Source organism: Pleurodeles waltl, chromosome 2_2, assembly GCF_031143425.1.
Source record: "Pleurodeles waltl isolate 20211129_DDA chromosome 2_2, aPleWal1.hap1.20221129, whole genome shotgun sequence".
Lineage (NCBI taxonomy): Eukaryota > Metazoa > Chordata > Amphibia > Caudata > Salamandridae > Pleurodeles > Pleurodeles waltl.
This window is the reverse complement of record NC_090439.1, coordinates 1,167,563,482-1,167,585,126: the sequence shown is the minus strand read 5'-3', so window position 1 is coordinate 1,167,585,126 and position 21,645 is coordinate 1,167,563,482. Positions and strand designations below refer to the sequence as shown.

Below are 21,645 nucleotides of genomic sequence, written 5' to 3'. Positions count from 1 at the left end.
CCCTGCCTCTCCAAAGCCCCCCACCCCCATTCATTCTCGCCCCCTCCTGACAAACACACACCCTTTTCACACAAACATCAACACATGCATACATCCACTCACACACACCTGCACACACTTTCAAACATGCACACACATGTATTCACAAAATACAACATGCACCCACTCACACCTCCATACATGCACACTAGCATCCAACACGCAAAACACACCTGCATCCATGTGCAAACAAACATATACACACACACACCCACACACGCACACAACACCCCCCACCCCCTCTCCTGTCGGAGACCCAACTTACCTGTGTTCAGGGGGTCCTCCGGCAGGAGAAGGGACAGGCCGCTACTGCCACCAGCAGCGTCCACCAGCAGAACACCGCCAGGCCATGTAATGGGTCATAATACGGCTGGCGGTGGTCTACTGTTGTGACGCTGCTGGTGGCAGCAGCGCCACCTTACCGCCATCCACCTGCATGGGCACAGCCGGATTTCCACCATCGTTCTGGCGGAAATCTGCTATGGTCATAATACGGTGGATGGCTGGTAGCCGTGGCAACGGTCTTTTGTCGGCCGCCGCTGAAGCGATAGGCAGTTTTTACCACCAGTATCGAAATGAGGGCCTACATGTTCTCACTATACCAAAGTGTTCTGAGGACACATAGCGAGGGTCTGGCCTATTCATTCTAAAACCCCAGTGGAGTTAACAAAACGTATTTGGCACCCATTGGTGTCCACAGGCTAGAATAACCACCCACAAGGACGTGAAAATTATGCATTAAATGTGCCATTCTGAACTCATTAATTGAGCTGATCTTTGGACACATTTATATATTTTTGCCATTTATACAATTTAACAGGGGTAGGAATATTGGGCGCATTCAATTCCTTAATGTTTGCTAAGCCTAGACAGCTTTTTTGTTGCACTGTTTCGTTTAAAAATATAATTTAAACAGGAATCCTACATGCTCTAAAAAAAACTTCTCTCGTGTATAGTAGGTTAAGACATCCGTTTATGTAGAATTTGTAGAACATAGCACCGTATTAGCAGAAATCAATGTAGAAGTAGTTGTCAGTGAAAACAATGAAAGCTAATTTTCCACTCTCCCCAAGCTCAGATAGGTATCAACGTTACTGTTGAAGACTTGTAAGGCAACATCCTGGTCTGCAGTGGGAGGGATGCAGGCACTACTCAGGAGTCCTATAGGTCTGCTGTGCAGGATCAGCCACATGGTGTAGCTTGACATTGTTGATGGAGACAAAGCAATTTACTTTAGAGCCAGGCAGCGGTGGTAGAATCACAGTTCTGGTACCGTGTATTCCCAGGACTGGAACCTGGGCACGATAAGAAGGACTGAATTCCTTTTTCACAGCAATCTTTTAACGCACCAGATCACTAAGATTAGGAATCCAGCCGGTAGATACTGGTTACTGGTACATCCCAGATTCCAAAGGAGGCAGCATTGGCAGATGCGTTGTCATCACGGAATTGTTGTAAGTCCTGCAAGATAGTGACACAATCATTTATGTTAAAGGGTGAATCTTCCGCCTCCACGTCAGGAACATCAAGATCTGGAACATACACTTGAGTTACAAAAATACATTTGTAGGATGAACGCTCTCCCAGGGACCTTCTAGGCAGATTATTAAGTGCTATCTGGACTCCATATAGGCGTGTAAGCCAGCTACAACCCGTGCCTAATACTCTAGCTGTTAAGGATTGCTTTAAATCTCGGTTTTGTCGCTCCACGGCACTATTTCCTCGGGATCAAATAGAGACAAGTAATGCAGTTGGACCCCTAATAAAGCCATGGTGTCCCTGTAAGCTATTGAGGCAAAAGCAGGGCCCCTGTCCGAGTGGAAAGCCACAACTGCATATGTGCCAGTAAAGACTTGCACATCTTTAATAACAGCTCAAGCATCTGCTGAGCGTTGTGGCCAAACCCACAGAAATCTGAAGCATGAGTCAACAGCAACTGCAATGTATTTGTATGCACTATCCAGTGTCAGGGGACCACAATGGTCCAAGTACACACATTTTAAGGGTTTGTTGGAAATTAAGAGTGGTGTCTGCGGTGGGCTTTTCAAGCTGGACTCTCATTTGCTGGCAGATGTCACAACAAAGGACATACCGCTTGGTCTGTTTGTATAGACCTGGCCACCAATATAGTGATTGCAATATTGATATTGTAGCTGCCACACCAGCATGGGCAGAAACAACACCCTCATGTGCTGCTTTCACTACCGCAGGTCTTATTTCTTTATTGGGAATTGTTCGAACTCCCACACCTGGTATTGTTACCTGTGCAGCAAACAAACCTGCCATCCGGTAGGAATATTTAGCAGGACATGCTTTAGGAAAAGGCTTGCAATCAGCTGAAGCTTTCACGGCTGCCAGTGTTTCATCATCCACTTTCAACTTAAAATGAGTTACTGCAGCAACAGAAGCCATGGCTACTGCTGATTTGGCTGCTTCATCAGCCAGAGTGTTGCCTTCAACGTTTATTCCAACACACTGGTGTCCTAGTGCATGTAGAACATGGACACTAGGTAGCGATTCTTTCAGCTCCACTACTTCCCCCCACAGAAGTCTGTATTTAACGGTGTTGCCTTTTGAATCTCTGAACCCATTTTGTCCCAAGTAAGGCAGATATTCATAGAAGGAACACAATAGTACGAATCACAGACAATCAGCGTCATCTGCTCAGGATCTGTATGTTCCAGTGCCATCACCAGAGTCTTGAGCTCTGCAAGTTGTGCAGTGCAATCTCCTACAGCCTGTGTGTAAGTATTTGTGGATGGAACTAGCCATCCTTCATGGAACCACTCACTACTGTGCAAGCAGCGGCGTATTGATGTTTTGTTCCTATCGCTGGTTGGGCTGAACCATCAGTGTACAATACTTTATGATATTGTTCAATAGGCAATGTATTTGCTGGAACTGGATGCTCAAGTTCATATTGTAAGAATTATTGGGTCTGTAATTTGGAGTCAAAGACATCATCAACATCAGTGGCTGTCAAAGACGTTGCCCATTGGATCCAACGTGGATGTAGTGCTTTCGCATTTGGAACGCAGGCTTCAGTAACAGCCTCAAGGGCTGGAAACGGGGGAGATGACAATAATGTGCTTCCCCTGGGCAAGAGGTCTCTCTTCAAGGACCACCATCTGGACAGCAGTGTAGATTTTCTCAGTGGGAGCAAAGCGTTTTTCAGCTGTGGAATATAAGCGTGATTTATATGCAAATGTGACGGTCTCACCTCCATTGAATGTCACATAGGTGAAACTAATGGCACCAGCAATTACTCTGATGACCAAATGTTTTTTATTGTCCCTTGTATGCAAGTGTTTTGCTTCAAGCATGTCTTTTTGCAAAGCTTTTACAATGCGTGTGTATTTGACTGTCCAAAATTTACCAGTAAAATCAGGACATATTAAATCGTACAATGGTTTGATGCGTTGTGCATAATCTGGAATATATGTTCTGCCAAAATTTAAGAAGCCCAATACTGACTAGAGCTTCTTTATTGTGTTTGGAGGTTGTAGTTGAGGGCATTTTTCTAAAAATTTGGGCGCCAGGCTCCTGCCTTCATCCGACAATTCGTGTCTTAGAAACAGGACACTAAGGAAAGCTATTTTTGTTTTTTTTAAGTTGAATTTGTAGCCGATTTCAGCAAATCCTGCAACAATGTGGGCAACCCGTCTTAAATGTTGCATGAGGTTGTCATCTGTGAGATAAATGTCATCCACATATGACAACACCTCAGGGTCAATGTCATGTAAGATTGATGTTACACGAGCTGAGAACAGTCCTCGGCTGTTCTCCTACCCCTGTGGGAGTCGGCAGAATTTTTCTGAAAGCCAAAGACGCTAAAAGTTGCTAGGTTCCTACTTTCAGGTACTATGGCCCTCATTATGACCTTGGCTGACTGCTGGGCGGCCGCCAATGCGACCGCACTCCTGCCGCGTCATTTTGAGATCCCCGCTGGGCCGGCGGGCGTAAACTTGGTTTCCGCCCAGCGGGGATCTCAGCCGCAACACAGGAGCCGGCTCCAAATGGGGCCGGCGGTGTTGCAGCCGTGCGATGGGTGCAGTTGCACCTGTCGTGCTTCTCACTGTCTGCTATGCAGACAGTGAAAAGCTGCATGGGGCCCGGTCAGGGGACCCCTGCACTGCCCATGCCAGTGGCATGGGCAGTGCAGGGGCACCCAGGGGCCCGTGACTCCCCATACCGCCAGCCTTTTCCTTAAAGACTGGCGGTACGGGGACTTGTAACCCCCTGGGCAGCGAGCGCTGACCTTGGAAGCACCGCCAGACTGTTGGCGGTGCTTCTGTCAAACAGCCCTGGCGGTCTTGGACCGCCAGGGTTGTAATGACCCCCTATGTTTTGGCAGAAAAACCTGTTGGATATATCTAGGGTCGTCTTGTATTTTCTACACACTGTATGGTTCATAAGTGCTGTGCTGTGTGCATTTTGTATAGCAAATTTTTTTGTGTGACTATTTAAATGTCTCTAGTCTAAGACTATTCAATATGAATTGTCGGGTTTAGCGACTGGAAATAATGGATTATTCATGGATGAGTCTGAGGGTTCAATGACACAGTGGTACTCCAACTCATTGAGGATTTCCCTCACAGATGCTTTAGCATCATATTTTATAGGATACTGAGGTTGCAGTTGGGGTTGGGATTTTATTGTTATTACGTGGTAGTGGGATTCTTTGTCCCATCCTACTTGGTTGTGATATAACGCAGGTGCCTGTGCCAATGCCCAATCAATGGCATGCATTTCAACAAGCTTTCTGGGAACAAGGGGCGAGAAAGAGTTTTCAATCACATCCTCTCCATAAAGGAGATTGCGGATGAATTCTGGTGGGCAATCTTTTTCAGCCAGCAAAATATCATAAATAGAGACTATGCGGTCCCAAAAGAAAGCGTCAATTATGCGTTCAATGTCTCCTTCTAACTGAATAGTTACTCTGTACACCCTATCTGGTGTGGGGGCACTCATGCCCACGGTCTCAACTTGTAAGAAGTCATCAGTTGCTTTCACCTCCAGATGCTCTTGAAGATCCTGGTGAACTATTGTGACCTCTGCAGCACTGTTGAGCAGTGCCAGTGCCCACTTCTTGTTCTTCAGTAAAGCCCTCTTCTTGAGTGGCATGTCAAATTCTAACTGTTGCCACCTTTTTATTTTTAAACTGGGGTTTTGGTTAGCGACGTTTCTGAAACTTCAGACGAGAGTTGTAAGTCCTTTCTTAGTTTCAAGTACTCATTTTGCTGCTCTGGCCGCCCACCTCTCTCACTGCATGTTTCCGGTGAGTCCTGAAAGGAACTACATTAGCGTGTTTTAGTATATTGATATCTGTCAGGTGTTTTTATATTATCTATATTTCTAAGGTTATATCTATTTTGTGGGGTCTCCGGATGCGGAGATTCTCCTCTTTCTTTTTTAGGTGTTTGTTGTTTTTTTATCCAAGCGTTTTTTGAAACCTTCAGGCTCTTGCTTGGTAGTATCTTTATTGGATCTGCCTTGAAATTGTGGTTTAATCGATCTGGTCCCCAGACTATCTCGACCAATATTAGAATAGGTCTCTGCGATAATCTTTGGTAGCTCCCGTTCTTGATCCTGTGGAGGAACATCAGAGAGCTGCATGAGCACTGCTAGTGCAACTGCTTCCCCTTTAAGATTACTTAATATTATTGAGGATACTGCGGCAAAGTTGCCCATTAATTGCACCCCAAATCCAGGGCTGGGGCAGCCCCTTATTAATCTTGAATTAGCTTTAACACCGCCGGAAAATTGGCGTACTGTGTCCCATGTATTGCAGCTATCAACTGTGGGAACCATCCCAAAAGGCAAGCACTTAGTGAGAATTCTATGTTGATCCTGCGGCCCTGTATGAGGAAAAACTGCTTCCAGTGCATTTTTTTTTTTAGCTAACCAAAACGGAATTTCCTCCCGCTTGGTGGGTACCGTACCTATCATCGAATGTACAGTAGCATGGGTTAATGCCTGGCATGACTGCATGTTGTTGCACTGAGGCAGCATTTGCTGGGTTAGTATTTAATGTTTGCATGACAAACTGTACTAATAATCTGTATATTGTTGTGAGCTCTATATGTAGGCGGCAAACCTCAGACACCGCTAAGGTTGCTGCATCAGGGTGTGGTTTATATGTGGCCAATAAAGGCCAGGTCGGGCCAACACTGCTCAGAGGACCTAACCTAACATGTAATATTGTATGTGGTAGGGCGCCATCAAGCCAGTTGTTATGGTCTTGATAAGATAAAGGTATTTCCAAATATGCATAAGCTCTGTATTGTGCTGGTATGTTTGCAGGTATATACTGGTCAAATGTATTTGTGTTCCCATCTACTGCTGGAAAGGTGACCCAAGAATAAAACAAAATATGTTGTATAGGCTGGATGAGCCTCAACAACAAATGTGACTGGACCCCCCTGGGCTGTTAGGCCATTTGCCAATAAATGTGCAGTAAGGGGTGGTTGCATATTTACTGCAATTGCTACACGTTGTGGGTTGCCATTTTAATGGTGGATGTATGTTCAGAGTTAAGGACACCTAGCGGGGATTAGTCCTTTTAAGGTTCAAGCTTGAACAACCTATAGCTCAATATAGGTACTACCTATTTAGCTGAGGAGGAAATCCTCAATACCAGGAATGTCTCCGTATATAGTATTGAGGTGTCTTTAGCCTTAGATGAGACAGAGATACTTAGGAGGATCGGAATATTAGTGCCTGACCAAATGTTGGTGGCGCCATGTCATGTAGGTTCTAATTATGCTAATAAGGCTACTGGATTTGGGGGAGAGGTTCACATGGATTGTGGCTACTAAATAGAATTCCACACCACATAACGCCTGTCAGCCTAATCCAGGATCTCCGGCTAACTAGCAGCGCCTCATCTTTGGCGGAGATGATTGTGGCAACCAGGCGCATGGCGAAAAGACTCCTCAGGGGAATAATGGTCGATCAGATCCCATCCCTTTCTCTCAGTTACCAAAAGTCTCATACAGGCAAAGACAACAGAGGCAGAATATAGTTCAATAAGGATTTATTGAAGTAACTGCATCTTAGATAAAAACGCATGCATTGCAATAACTAGGATGATAAAACACAATAAAAGTAAACAGGTGACTAACAGAGTAAAACACAAGAATAGTCCTACCATACTGTCACTAGGAGTGATGTATCTATTTCTCCCACCTAAACTATGTCTGAGCACAGCATAAAAAGCCTAATCTGCCCTTTGGGTTTCCCCCCTGGGGGTACACCATCCTTCATACCTGGAAGAAGTAGCCTGTAATCTTGAGAGACACCGTCCCCATGTGGATCAGGGGTCTGGCCGTCTAGGCAGGTAGCTGTTGCGAAGCAGTCAGCAGTCAGCAGTCAGCAATCAGCATGCAATCGTGCTCATCTGGCTGGAATCTTCCTCCAACAGGTCTGGGACAAAGGGGTGTTTTTATAATGAAGCAGCTAATTTTCTAAGAAATAGTCCCCACGTATGAGTGTGTGTATTGGAGACACAGCATATCACATTTGTCGGCAAACCTATCTGAGTGTAGCCTAGGAGAAAGCACAAAGTGAAATAAATGCCCTACTAAAAATGTAATGCTTTCCTAGGCGAAAGTACAATGAGATAAAGAAAATAAAACAGCACTGCAAATGTTGCTATTGCAAGAAAAATAAAGCAATGTTGAATGAAATGTAACAGGATTAAAGTATGTGTCAAAAACATGGATAAAATCGCTATGCAGTAAAGCGACTGAAGAATCAGATCAAAGTGATAGCGAAGGTGGTGCAGCAAGGAGATCAAAGAGAAAAAGAGTGCCAAGTCGTGGGAGAAGGAGTTTGCTGCCTTTTCTGCTAACAATTCGACTTCAGCTGCGCATTTTGGAGATTGAAAGAGCTTTGGAATTGGACTTTGAAATGTCATTGCCTCATGATGAACAGAGGCATTATTTGCTGAAGTACTCATCAGTGAGTTTCAGATGGTTTATTATTAGGGACATTTGAGCTTTCAATAGTGAACTTTGAACATTTGCAAATAGGAAATTCTTGCTGAACTCTTTCTAGAAGCTCAAGGACTGTGTAGATAAGTGCAACAATTTTAAAAGATAGATTTTTATTTTTGCTTTGCTCACATAAAAAAAAGAAAAAAAAGGAAAAGACGCTTTAAATGAATTGAAAGCCGCTTGTACATTTTTGACTTTTGTTTTTGCATTCTTTGAATTTTTATAATGTGGTCTGATTCTAGACAAGTCATGAAATCTGATCAAGGCAAAAGGAGTAAGTGCAAGTATGTGTGTGTAGGATTAGCAACAGTATGTGTGTTTGTGAGTGTTTTATTGATAGTTGGATTGAGTTTGCCTGAGAATGATGAGATTGAGAGCACAGTTACACCTGCGTTAGTCGCAGAACGAGATCCTGAGCATGAGGATCAGAGATTGTTACACACTGACAGTTCAAAGGGAGATTTGACATTGAATGTGTATTATAAGTTGTTGTATGAGTACATTGGCACTATGGATGTACGCAGTTCTTATCTGCACACAGATCCCTTCATCATTTCAAGAAGGGACTACTTATCACAGTTTGCCAGTAATTTATGGAATTTCTTGCTGTCTATTACTAACGCTATTCTATCTGCAGGAGTATTTTCAATATTTTTCTTCAAATTTTGACCTTGTATTTTCTTTTGTGGCTGTAAATCAGCACCTGAAAAGTTTTACTAATGCTAAAAATATTGATATTGTGGGCAGTTTCTTTGAGCCAACCCTGACTCTTGGTACAGTATATGCATAGAAAAACAATTTAACCTGCATTTTGACACAAGCAGAAAAGGAAACCATTGGACAAGTAGATGACAGAAGGAGAGCAATTAAAACAAGAATAGAAAAGGGAACAGTTTTACCAGACTGGCAGAAGGACACTGCAAATGCTGCAAGCAGTACTACACAAGGGTATTTGGCTCTGGATTGGCAACATGTAGGTAAACTATGTATATATACTGTAGGTCTAAGTCAAAGACAGATACACATTTTGTAGGAACTAGTGAATGTAGATGTGTATTTTTGTTTAAGTGTGTTTGGACTTTTTTGCTGAACAGACAAGATCCAGCCATGGCAGATGTTTATTTCATTTGTGGGAAAAATGCCTATTTCAAGCTGCCAAAAGGATGGGATGGTACATGTTATCTGGGAGTAGTTTTCCCTGAGATTTAGCACATAGAAAATTTTGACAATCCTGTCTGGAAAGAGAAACCAAATTCCAGAGTTAAGAGAGAAGCAAGTGCCGCAGAGATTACAGGAGATATCTTTGTTGCCATTATTCCATCAGTTGGAGTGATCTTGAATGATATCCAGATTAGGAAGTTGTCAACTGTTGTAGATAAAGTATCTACAGATACAGCAGGTGCATTATTATTAGTGGATACAGAGATGCTTGCTATGAGATCAATGGTTTTGCAAAATCGTCTTGCATAAGACATTTTGCTTGTGAAGGTATGCGAAGTCTGTCAAGTTTTACATGTGCAACAATGTTGCATGTACATAACAGACAATAGTAAGGAGATAAGGAAATGTATCTCTAACACCAATGATCAAAAAAATTACCTGAATGAGTTGTCAGTCACCACTGTGTGGAAATAAATCGGAAATGGGTTTTCAGTCATTGGAAAATTGTTTGCAATCTTAGGAAAAGGAATAGAGGGAATGATCTTGAGACCTGTGTTGATTGTGGCTTTGTGTGCCTTAGTTGCATTTTGATTTTACAAGTTATACCGGATATGGAAAGAGAAAAGGGCTAAGAATAAACAAAGAAGAGAAAAGATTGAAATGGAGATAAGGAGGAGTGCTTATTTAAGAACCTGGGAATTGAGATTTTAAGTAGACCAAGGTGTATAATATATAAGACATCAACATTTTGAATTGTCTGATTGAAATGTGAATGTGTCCTTTTGTGAGGGCATAGTTTGCCGTCAGAGGAGGGACTGTTGGAGCATAAATTTTAGTAATGCTTTTAGTGCACCAGGCGTCAGCATTTGGCAACATGTATGCTAACGTTTTTAAGGCCTAACTTGGAAGAAACTGCACTGTCATGTATTCTGAAAGTGTTCCCGTTTAGAAAGTGGCAGACATAGTGCCTACCAGAACTGACAATGTGCTAGCATGATTTCACACAATATTTGAGTATAATCAATTTTAGAGTAACAGTTATCAGAGAAATTATTTGATTTATAATGTTTAATGATTTATTAGTATAGAGTTATAAATGCACATCTCTGTCATATTTTATGTGATGCCTTCACAAAGATTGTAATTATTAATAAAATGTTTCTGCTTATTTAGATGAGATGTTAATAATGTTGAATTTCTGAAATCATGAACTTGCATATTATGTGTGTTTTATGAAAGATGATAGGAATGCATTTTCTTTTCTTGTGTTAGCATAACCAGGCTGGAAGTTTTGTATTTGAAGTCACATGAATGGTGAATCATTTCTTCTTTCTGACATGAATTTTTCCCTTAGGATGTCTCCCACGAATAGTTAAGAGTTGTATTGTATTATGTGTACATTTTGTTTGCGGCAGCCTTGGAATGGTTATGTTGAGAACATTGGACTGAATGTAAATTAGTGCCATTATTTAAGGGAACAATTATAATGTGAACGAAAGAAGACAACCTGTGCCATGGGAAGGAATTTAATTTGCAACAAGTGATGTATAAAAATTGTTCTATTATTGGAGTCACGGGGAAAAGAGAGATGTCTTCTCACCAAGTCCTAGGAAGACACTCGGATGTTTCAATTGTGATATGAGCTAAAATTCTAATTGAACCTTCCCCTTTTGCAAAATGTGGAGTCATCGAACTGACCAATTGAACTGCTCGGAGTATTTTTGATTAGGGATGGACTGAGGAAGTTTGCGAGAAGTCCCTTTCTGAATTTATTGCTGTTGACTTGTCCGCTGGAGCTTTTTAGATTTCTGTGTGAAGCCCGTGTTCTGCATCCCCCTGATGCTGTTTCTAATGGATTTTGCTGACAAAAACTGAATTGTTTGCTGTCCTAAAGGAGTCCCTCTTCCGGGACTGACAATGCTGCACAGGAGCACAACTCTTTTCCTGGAGTGACAACGCAGCACAGGAGCACAACCCTCTTCCGGGAGTGACAACGCAGCACAGGAGCATGACCCCCTTCCGAGACTGGCAACACAGCAGAGGAGCACGACCCTCTTTCAGGACTGACAATGCATCACAGGAGCATGACCCCCTTCCGGGACTGACTATGCAGCACAGGAGCAGAGCCCTCTTCCAGGACTGACAACGCATCACAGGAGCATGACCGTCTTCTGGGATGGACAACGCAGCACAGCAGACGGCCCACCTCTTAGTTTGTGATTGCGCAGACCAAGCACTCTTAAAAAATTCTACCAGTATGGATGGCGTGAACCCTACTCCTTGTAGTCCCCTTTGTCTTACATAACATAGTCTATACACTGATTTACACACGTATGATTCATTGTCTCTGTATGTGTGTGTGATGTAAGTTCTCCAACACTCTACGCTGGTAAGAGGTGCTATAAAACAAATTAAATACATGTGAGAGGTGCTATGGAGATATCATCATCATCTTTATTTGTTATAAACCATTCAAGCTACAAAAGAAAAACCTTTAAAAATCATACTACACAAATTCATCATAATTACAGCTAAAAGTTCATCATGATTACAAATAGAAAGTTATAAAAATACTAATCAAAGCATAAACCATGCAGAGTTTAAAACAAAATATCTTCATAAAACAATGTACAATAGCCTTTTACAAAACATACAAACCCGAATGATTCTCAGTTAAAAAAACACCACTACAAAGCATATTTTTTTCTCGCTTTCAATGATTCTATATTAAAATTCAAAACTGCACAGCAGAGTCCTGGGGACTCAAGGTGCTGGGGAAAGCTCTCCTTATGGTTATCAAAGTACCTACCCCTGAGCACTGGGGTAAGAGCCACTGCCTAGGATCAGAGCATCGAGTGTGAGAAAGAATAAAGTGCTTGGAAGACTGAAGTGACCTTCCGTCTGTGGCCGTCACAAGGGGAACCAGCAGATTGTGGAACCATGTACCCGGTACCGGAAAGGCCACTGAGAAATGAATCCTGTTTCCATGAAAATGGGTGAGATACAATCTAACTGCTGAATCTTTAAACCACGTTAGATACGGCTCCTTGCCCATAGCAGCGGATATAGGTACGCATGACTGAACTGATACAAAATCAAGCTTACGCCTATATCTGGCCTCCTCTTTAAAAAACAGATATTTCTCCCTTCCCTGATGTTTGCTGTTACAAGGGATCTCATCAGGATTACAAAATAGCTATTCAGACCCGAGCATACAGTGACTCTTTAATATACTTAATCCAGGGGAGAGCTTGCACAGTAGACTCTGCAAGACAATCTTAAACAATATTACAAGGAAAGTGTAAGTTCTTGGAGGTCCAAATCTTGATCCACATCAGGAGTGGTACTAACCCTTCCTTGTCTTCCAGGTAGTCCACCCCCAACTCACTGTGGGTAATAAAACTTGTTAAATTCCTTGGATTTCCCAAGAGTAACTCAAGTGTAGTATAGCTCCGTATTCCTGCACCATGAGTGCCGACACTGAGAACTTTACCCCATATAAGGTGATGATTTCAGCCAACGGTTTATGTCTGAGTTTCCTGGCAACACTGAAGATGGCCTCACTAGAGGCTTCCATCCCCGTCTTCTCTGAAGGATGAATCTTTCCCTTTGCAAATTGTCGTTAAACATAAAACCCAGATAGTTCTCCTATAAAAAATCTTCTGGTTCGAGTATTTCTTGGGCCACAGGTCAAGACAAAGGACTTCATGCCATTTACTTTGAGTTTACGGCTTCCCATAAAACTATTAACCCCTTCTAAGAGGAGCTGTAACCCATTCGCCGTGCGAGCAATCAGCACAGCATCGTCTGCATATAATAAACTGGGACAGGTTGAGAGGCAATCACAGGGACATTACAATTAAGAGATATCAAAAAAAGACTCCATGCATTAATATATAATAAAAATAAAAAGGGAGCTAAGATACAACCCTGCTTTACAGCTTTGTCCACAGAGATAAACGTGGTGCAATCTCCCTGTTGGGTGTACTGAAATTTCATCTGGATATTGGGGTGCAGACTTCTGCAGGATTAGGGTGAGACATATCTCACTGATAACACAAAACCCTCCTATTCCTGGCCGGGGTGAGACATACTTCACTGAGAACTCAAAACCCTCCTAATACTGGCTAGGGTGAGACATACCTCACTGGTAACTAAAAACCTTCCTATCCTTCGCTGGGGCGACACCTACATCACCAATAACTCAAAGCCCTCCTGTTCCAGGATTAGGGTGAGACATACCTCATTGACAACTCAAAACCCTCCTCTTCCTGGCTGGGGTGAGACATACCTCACTGATAATTCAAACCCTCATATTCCTGGCTCAGGTGAGACGTACCTCACTAATAACTCACAACCCCCCTTTGTTCTGGCTGAGGTGAGACATAGCTCACTGATAACTCAAAACCCTCCTCTTCCTGGCTGGGGTGAGACATACCTCACTGATAATTCAAACCCTCATATTCCTGGCTCAGGTGAGACGTACCTCACTAATAACTCACAACCCCCCTTGTTCTGGCTGCGGTGAGACATAGCTCACTGATAACTCAAAACCCTCCTAATCCTGGCTGGTGTGAGACATACCTAACTGATAACTAAAAACTCTCCTATTCCCCCCTGGGGTGACACCTACTTCACTAATAATTCAAAGCCCTCCTATTCCTGGCATGGGTGAGACATACCTCACTGACAACTCAAAACCCTCCTCTACCTGGCTGGGGTGAGACATACCTCACTGATAACTCAAACCCTCCTATTCCTAGCTGGAGTGAGAATCCCTCACTGATAATCCAAACGCTCCTAATCCTGGCTGGGGTGAGACATACTTCACTGACAGCTCAAAACCCTCTTGTTCCTGGATCGGGTGAGACATACCTCACTGATAACTCAAACCTTCCTATTCCAGGATTAGAGTGAGACATACCTCCCTGATAACTCAAACCTTCTCCTTACATAGTGGAATTAGACATATTAAAGAGAAAACCCAAACCCTCCTACCCAAAGGTAGAGGGCGGCATATCTCACAGGATAACTAACAGTTCGATTCTAAGATTGAGCGTGACATACCCCACTTGATTACTCAAACCCTTCCAGGCCAGGATGAGTCGTACTTTACTGCTTCCCTCCGTTATGGCTGACTTCAGGAGTTGCTTTCCGTGACCTGGTGTGAGAAAGTAGTCTCTTTCTAGCCTTGTTACCCCCACTTTTGACCTGTTTGTGAGTATATGTCAGGGTGTTTTCACTGTCTCACTGGGATCCTGCTAGCCAGGGCCCAGTGCTCATAGTGAAGACCCTATGTTGTCAGTATGTTTGTTATGTGTCACTGGGACCCTGCTAGCCAGGACCCCAGTGCTCATAAGTTTGTGACCTATATGTATGTGTTCCCTGTATGATACCTAACTGTCTCACTGAGGCTTCGCTAACCAGAACCTCAGTGGTTATGCTCTCTCTGCTTTTCAAATTTGTCACTAACAGGCTAGTGACTAAATTTAAAAATTCACATTTGCACACTGGTACACCCATAAAATTCCCTAGTATATGGTACTGAGGTACCCAGGGTATTGGGGTTCCAGGAGATCCCTATGGGCTGCAGCATTTCTTTTGCCACCCATAGGGAGCTCTGACAATTCTTACACAGGCCTGCCACTGCAGCCTGCGTGAAATAACGTCCACGTTATTTCACAACCATTTACAACTGCACTTAAGTAACTTATAAGCCACCTAAATGTCTAACCTTCATCTGGTGAAGGTTGGGTGCAAAGGTACTTAGTGTGTGGGCACCCTGGCACGAGCCAAGGTGCCCCCACATCGTTCAGGGCAAATTCTCCGGATTTTGTGAGAGCGGGGACACCATTACACGCGTGCACTGTACATAGGTCACTACCTATGTACAACGTCACAATGGTAACTCCGAACATGGCCATGTAACATGTCTAAGATCATGGAATTGTCACCCCAATGCCATTCTGGCATTGGGGGGACAATTCCATGATACCCCAGGTCTCTAGCACAGAACCCGGGTACTGCCAAACTGCCTTTTCAGGGTTTGCACTGCAGCTGCTGCTGTTGCCAACCCCTCAGACAGGTTTCTGCCCCCCTGGGGTCCAGGCAGCCCTGGCCCAGGAAGGCAGAACAAAGGATTTCCTCTGAGAGAGGGTGTTACACCCTCTCCCTTTGGAAATAGGTGTGATGGGCTGGGGAGGGGTAGCCTCCCCCAGCCTCTGAAAATGCTTTGATGGGCACAGATGGTGCCCATCTCTGCATAAGCCAGTCTACACCGGTTCAGGGATCCCCCAGCCCTGCTCTGGCACGAAACTGGACAAAGGAAAGGGGAGTGACCACTCCCCTGACCTGCACCTCCCCTGGGAGGTGCCCGGAGCTCCTCCAGTGTGCTCCAGACCTCTGCCATCTTGGAAACAGAGGTGCTGCTGGCACACTGGACTGCTCTGAGTGGCCAGTGCCAGCAGGTGACGTCAGAGGCTCCTTCTGATAGGCTCTTACCTCTCTTGGTAGCCAATCCTCCTTCCTAGGTAGCCAAACCTCCTTTTCTGGCTATTTAGGGTCTCTGCTTTGGGGATCTCACCAGATACCGAATGCAAGAGCTCACCAAAGTTCCTCTGCATTTCCCTCTTCACCTTCTGCCAAAGGATCGACCGCTGACTGCTCAGGTTGCTTGCAAAACCGCAACAAAGTAGCCAGACGACTACTAGCAACCTTGTATCGCTTCATCCTGCCGGCTTTCTCGACTGTTTCCAGGTGGTACATGCTCTGGGGGTAGCCTGCCTCCTTCTTGCACCAACAGCTCTGTAGAAATCTCCCGTGGGTCGACGGAATCTTCCCTCTGCAACCGCAGGCAACAAAAGAATGCATCACTGGTCCTCTGGGTCCCCTCTCAGCACGACAAGCATGGTCCCTGGAACTCAGCAACTCTGTCCAAGTGACTCCCACAGTCCAGTGACTCTTCAGTCCAAGTTTGGTGGAGTTAAGTCCTTGCCTCCCCACGCTAGACTGCATTGCTGGGTACCGCGCGATTTGCAGCTGCTCCAGCTCCTGTGCACTCTTCCAGGATTTCCTTCGTGCACAGCCAAGACTGGGTCCCCGACACTCTAACCTGCAGTGCACAAGCTTCTGAGTTGTCCTCAGGCGTCGTGGGACTCCCTTTTGTGACTTTGTGTGGACTCCGGTTCACTCTTCTTCCAGCTGCCTGTTCAGGTACTTCTGCGGGTGCTGCCTGCTTCTGTTAGGGCTCTCTGACTTGCTGGACACCCCCTCTGTCACCTCATCCAAGTGGCGACATCCTGGTCTGTCCTGGGCCACAGAAGCATCCAAAAACCCTAACCGCAACCCTTGCAGCTAGCAAGGCTTGTTTGCGGTCTTTCTGCGTGGGAACACCTCTGCAAGCTTCTTCACGACGTGGTACATCCATCTTCCAAAGGGGAAGTTCCTAGTCCTCTTCGTTCTTGCAGAACACCAAGCTTCTTCCAACAGGTGGCAGCTTCCTTGCACCCTCAGCTGGCATTTCCTGGGCTCCTGCCCACTCTCGACACTGTCGCGACTCTTGGACTTGGTCCCCTTGTCTTACAGGTACTCCGGTCCGTAAATCCACTGTTGTGGCATTGCTGGTGTTTGTTTTTCCTGCAGAATCCCCCTACCACGGCTTCTGTGCTCTTTGGGGGTAGTAGGTGCACTTTACACCTACCTTTCAGGGTCTTGGGGTGGGCTATTTTCCTAACCCTCACTGTTTTCTTCCAGTCCCAGCGACCCTCTACAAGCTCACATAGGTTTGGGGTCCATTCGTGGTTCGCATTCCACTTTTGGAGAATATGGTTTGTGTTGCCCCTATACCTATGTGCTTCTATTGCAATCTATTGTAACTTTACACTGCTTGCATTACTTTTCTTGCTATAACCGGCATAATTTTGGTTTGTGTACATATATCTTGTGTATATTTCTCATCCTCATACTGAGGGTACTCACTGAGATACTTTTGGCATATTGTCATAAAAATAAAGTACCTTTATTTTTAGTATATCTGTGTATTGTGTTTTCTTATGATATTGTGCATATGACACCAGTGGTATAGTAGGAGCTTTACATGTCTCCTAGTTCAGCCTAAGCTGCTTGCCATAGCTATCTTCTATCAGCCTAAGCTGCTAGAAGCACCTCTTCTACACTAATAAGGGATAACTGGACCTGGCACAAGGTGTAAGTACCTCTGGTACCCATTACAAGCCAGGCTAGCCTCCTACACCTGGAAAATGCCAGGTCTAAGCCTAGCGCCTTGAGACCCCACGGGTGATAAGCTGCGCTTTACAAATACCTGATTGAATGATTGATTGATTGAGCTCCTACCTGGAGAGATTTGCATTAAAAGAGTCGGGTAACCTCTGTGTGTCTTGGTTCTCATGAGAAGATGCTGGCTTGACATTTAGTTTATAAGTTACAAATGTCTAATAGAGGAAGAGAAGATCCTGTCCTTTTAGCATCAGTAGTCACCCCCATCCCCATGGTCTCACTCTGGCTACTCTACTCACTCCTGATGCTCCCCCAACACCGTGGCACACACTGCTAAGTGCCTAGAAGCCCATCCTTCGTATCTGTGCCGTGAGTGGTGTGACCTCAGAAGAGTGGTCCCCAGTGATGGCTGTCTGTGCACCTACACATGGCCATCCCTCTGAACGTCTGATGCCCACAGTGAAGTGGCCTCAGACTCCACTGTCCACACAGAAGGACCACTCCCACTGCCCCATTGACGCAGGCATCTGACTCTTCGGTAGCCCCCTCCCTAATCTCCTGCCCTCCACTCCGAGTGCCAAAACTTCCTGGGCGCTCCCTCATTTACCCTCTCCCCTGCGGAATATCAGGAGCACAGACATGCGGGAGAAGGCTTTGTTTTCATTTCATAGGTTTGTTGCTACTAACGTGAACAGAGAAGTACATCTTCACTTTGTTACTTTGCATCACATCTCATCGATACAATCCAATTGCAGCGAAACAACCGTTTCCTATACACCCAACCTCCCTCGCAGCTGGCGCGAGCACCGGGTGCACCTCTGTAATGGCAGCGCAGTAGCACAAGCAGGAATAATCCCGTGGGGGGCCCTATTCGAGAACGAGGGGTTGATCCCTTTTGATGCTTTGGGACCTTCTACAGGATCATTCTCACAGGCCGATATTGGTCTTAATGCGCACCTTCTGGCGCATCACAGACTCTGAACCCAACCACACAGCTATATTCAATCTCTCTTCACCACGGTCACGGGCGGCACAGAGCACCTGGTCATTTATGTACTAATGCGCACCTTCTGGCGCATCACAGACTCTGAACCCAACCACACAGCTATATTCAATCTCTCTTCACCAAGGGTACGGGGCGGCAAAGAACACCTGGTTATTTATGTAGGAAACTGGATGCCACCTTCCCCCACGTAGTGCCCCTTTTAGAAGTGCTCTTTCCTTAAAACAAAGTATGTCTGATTGTTTCAGTACTTGCAAAGGACTTTAGCACCCATGTATGTCCCTAGTAGATGGTACCCTGGGCACATAGGGCATGGGTACTAAAGAGGGTCTGCAGCATATCTTATACCACGAAGGACCCACATACAAATTGTACTCGGCCTGCCATCGCAGACTGTGTGACAGGGTGCAGGCCCTTAGTGACAACACAACATGGCACACTCACTGTGTGCCACACCAAGGTCACTGCATGCATTATATGGAAAACACCCCTATAGCAGGCCTTGAGAGCCCTAAAGCAGGGTGCATTATAATACATGTGAGGACATAGCTGCCTGAGCAGGTATGGCTCGTGATGTCTATTTCTATTCTTAGACATTGCAAGTGAATGGGCCGCCATCTTAAAGCATGTACTGCCAGAGGGTGTCTTAGAGGTGCCCCCTCAAACCTCCTAGTCCTCTAGTGTGCTGGCTGACTGATTTCGCCCAGCCTCCCACCACAGAATACTTTCTGACTTCCTGGGGGTGAGAGCCTCTGCTCTCCGAGGTCAGAAAGAATGCCTGCTCTAGCAGCAGGTGTTATCACCTCAGCCAGCAGGATGGCTAGTAAATCTGCAAACCGAGGCCAGGGACTTCTGTCTGTGCCGCCTTTAGTATGCGACCTCCACCTCCCCCCAGACCTGGGAGAGGCAACCCCCTGCCCTGAGGCCCATTTGTCACCAGGACAGGGGGGGAAATTTGCTATGCAGGAGGCGTGTTGCTCTGCCAGGCTGGACACACCCCTAGGGTGACCAGCCTGAAAAGAACATGAAAATAAGAATCCCACCATCTTGTGTGTAGTGGAATTAGGAATTCTGGGACAGGATGATGCCCACACCCCAAAGGAAGTGGTCATTTATGGGATGTAGTGAGCCCAGGGGTAAGGAGCCCATTGGCTACTACCCTTCACTCCCCTTAATGCCCCTGAATTGAGTATTTACGGGGGCCCCAGATACTAGGACTTCAGAGTTCGACAGACAAAGGAAAGGACTGGACGAAGAAGAGTGCTGTCCCGAGAACAGAGAAGCAACAACTGACTTGACGCTAACCCTGCCTGTCTGTAGCCCCCAACAATCATGGAAGAAAGAGACTCATCCTGCTGCTGTGTAGACTCCAAGAAACCTGGGGGGCTGTCAGTGCTTCACCAGTCACCAGAGAATCTCCCTTGGAGTTGAGGAGCGACTCCCCTGCAGCTGCAGACACCAACACCCGACCCCCTGCAGCAGCCAAGGCTTGTTGTGTTCAGTCCGGACACCAACACCGAGGAAAACCAACCTGCAAGCCAAGGAACTTCAAAGGCAGTGAGAGCCACATCAAGACTGGCCCAGCTGACCTGCCGGCCTCCCTTCTGCATAACCCAAGAGAAAGAGTGAGTCCCCCGACCGCTGCCACCTAACACCTAAAGTGCCTCTGCACCCGTGCCCCACAGCCTGAGTCTGAGGGAGGTGACAGTGCCCACAGGGCCTGAGACCCACAAGAGCTGAGCCCATCCTTGGGGTTGGCCAAGCTGGACTTCCAGTCACCGCCTGCAGCCTCTTTCTTCAGGCCCCCTCCAACTGTGAGTGACACCAGCACACAAACCCGACACCAAAAGACACTACTGCACCCCAGCCCCCCACTGAGAAGAAGTGGACCTACGGTGTTCCTACATGCCTGAGAGCTCAAGGATCAAGCCCCCCTGTGGGTTCCCCCGGATTGACCCCTCCCCCGTCCATGCTTGCAGCCTCTTTCAAACTGGGCCAATCTCCATTGAAGTGAATGAAACACCCAACTCTGTAACTCACCACTGCACCTGGACATTCCAGAGCCCCCAAAGGTGGCCTTGTGCACGCACAGTACCTCAAACGAGAGCTTTTAGGGTTATTATTTGAACCCTTGTCAGCCACTAAGGGTCACCACGGACTATCTGCGTAGTGTCCCCTTACATTGCTACACTACATAGCTAGCCAGCTTCCTACAGCCAACAACTCTAGATTGCTTTTTTCATTTGTGAGCCAGACCTACAAGCTTTGCCAATAATAAAAAAAAAACTTTGAATTAAGATGACTTGTGTTGTAGTCCCCAAGCATGAACTCTTTTACAGTCCATCTTCCCTTCCCCACACGTTAAAGTCCACCCTCCTCTTCCCCTGAATATATGCTATAGTCCCCGCCCCATCCTATGCATAGACAGTGGGGGCAATGTCATCACGCAGCGTAAAATGTGCAGCGCTACCTTCTCTGTGCACTTCCTGTCATTTCCCAAATGCCGATGCGGGACAATTGATGTTCAGTCTTTGCAGGACACTAAAGTACTGGAGACAGTTATGTCCACACTTGCGACAACCACAGGCCAATGTGCAGCGGTGAGTCCTGAAGAAAACTCTAAAATAAATTGTTCTGTTCACAGGAATGTGGGCACCCACTGAAGAGGAGAGAACAAATACACATAACTTAACACATAACATACCACAGAACAGAATTCCTTTTATTTGTAAACCACTTAAATTGGGGTCCTGGCCATTTTTAGCCACTGCTACCTTTGATTTACCCAGGATCACACATTGAGGGTAAATGGAAATGCTGTAACTGATATGTAGGTCTAGTGATCCACATAGGAAGAGCTGCCGCAGGCATCTGCTCACTCCCTGTGTGGTAGTTCAGGTCCGTCTTGGACTATGTGGGTGTTTTTGTAAAGCTTTGGTGCATCCCCACACATGTAGGGCTAGGTAATGCCACACTAGGAATCTTGGACACTGGGATCCAATCAGGAGTATTTCCAGTTGGCCTCTGTGCCCACTCAGTGCTTTTACTATTGCGTCTCTGATAGGAGTCCTGCTAATGTTATAGTTTGACACAACTATGGCCAATAATAGGTTTTCTTACAAATGTGCTGACTTAACAATGACCTGGAGAGCCCTTATCATACTCAATGGTGCTCGGTTTACCGAACATAGAGGCCTGATGTGCACATGC

At 45.5% G+C, this 21,645-nt stretch overlaps 1 protein-coding gene across 1 annotated transcript in view; it reads right to left on the bottom strand.

Annotated features, from left to right (window-relative positions):
• Nucleotides 1-1,373: 1,373 nt before the first annotated feature.
• The window catches only part of LOC138283026 (E3 ubiquitin-protein ligase TRIM11-like), a 173,828-nt gene continuing 153,556 nt past the window's right edge, over nucleotides 1,374-21,645 (bottom strand). Inside the window, exon 6 of the mRNA XM_069221144.1 lies at nucleotides 1,374-1,500. Coding sequence (XP_069077245.1) covers nucleotides 1,481-1,500 — 20 coding nt within the window. The 3' untranslated portion in view covers nucleotides 1,374-1,480. The remainder of the gene's footprint in view (nucleotides 1,501-21,645) is intronic.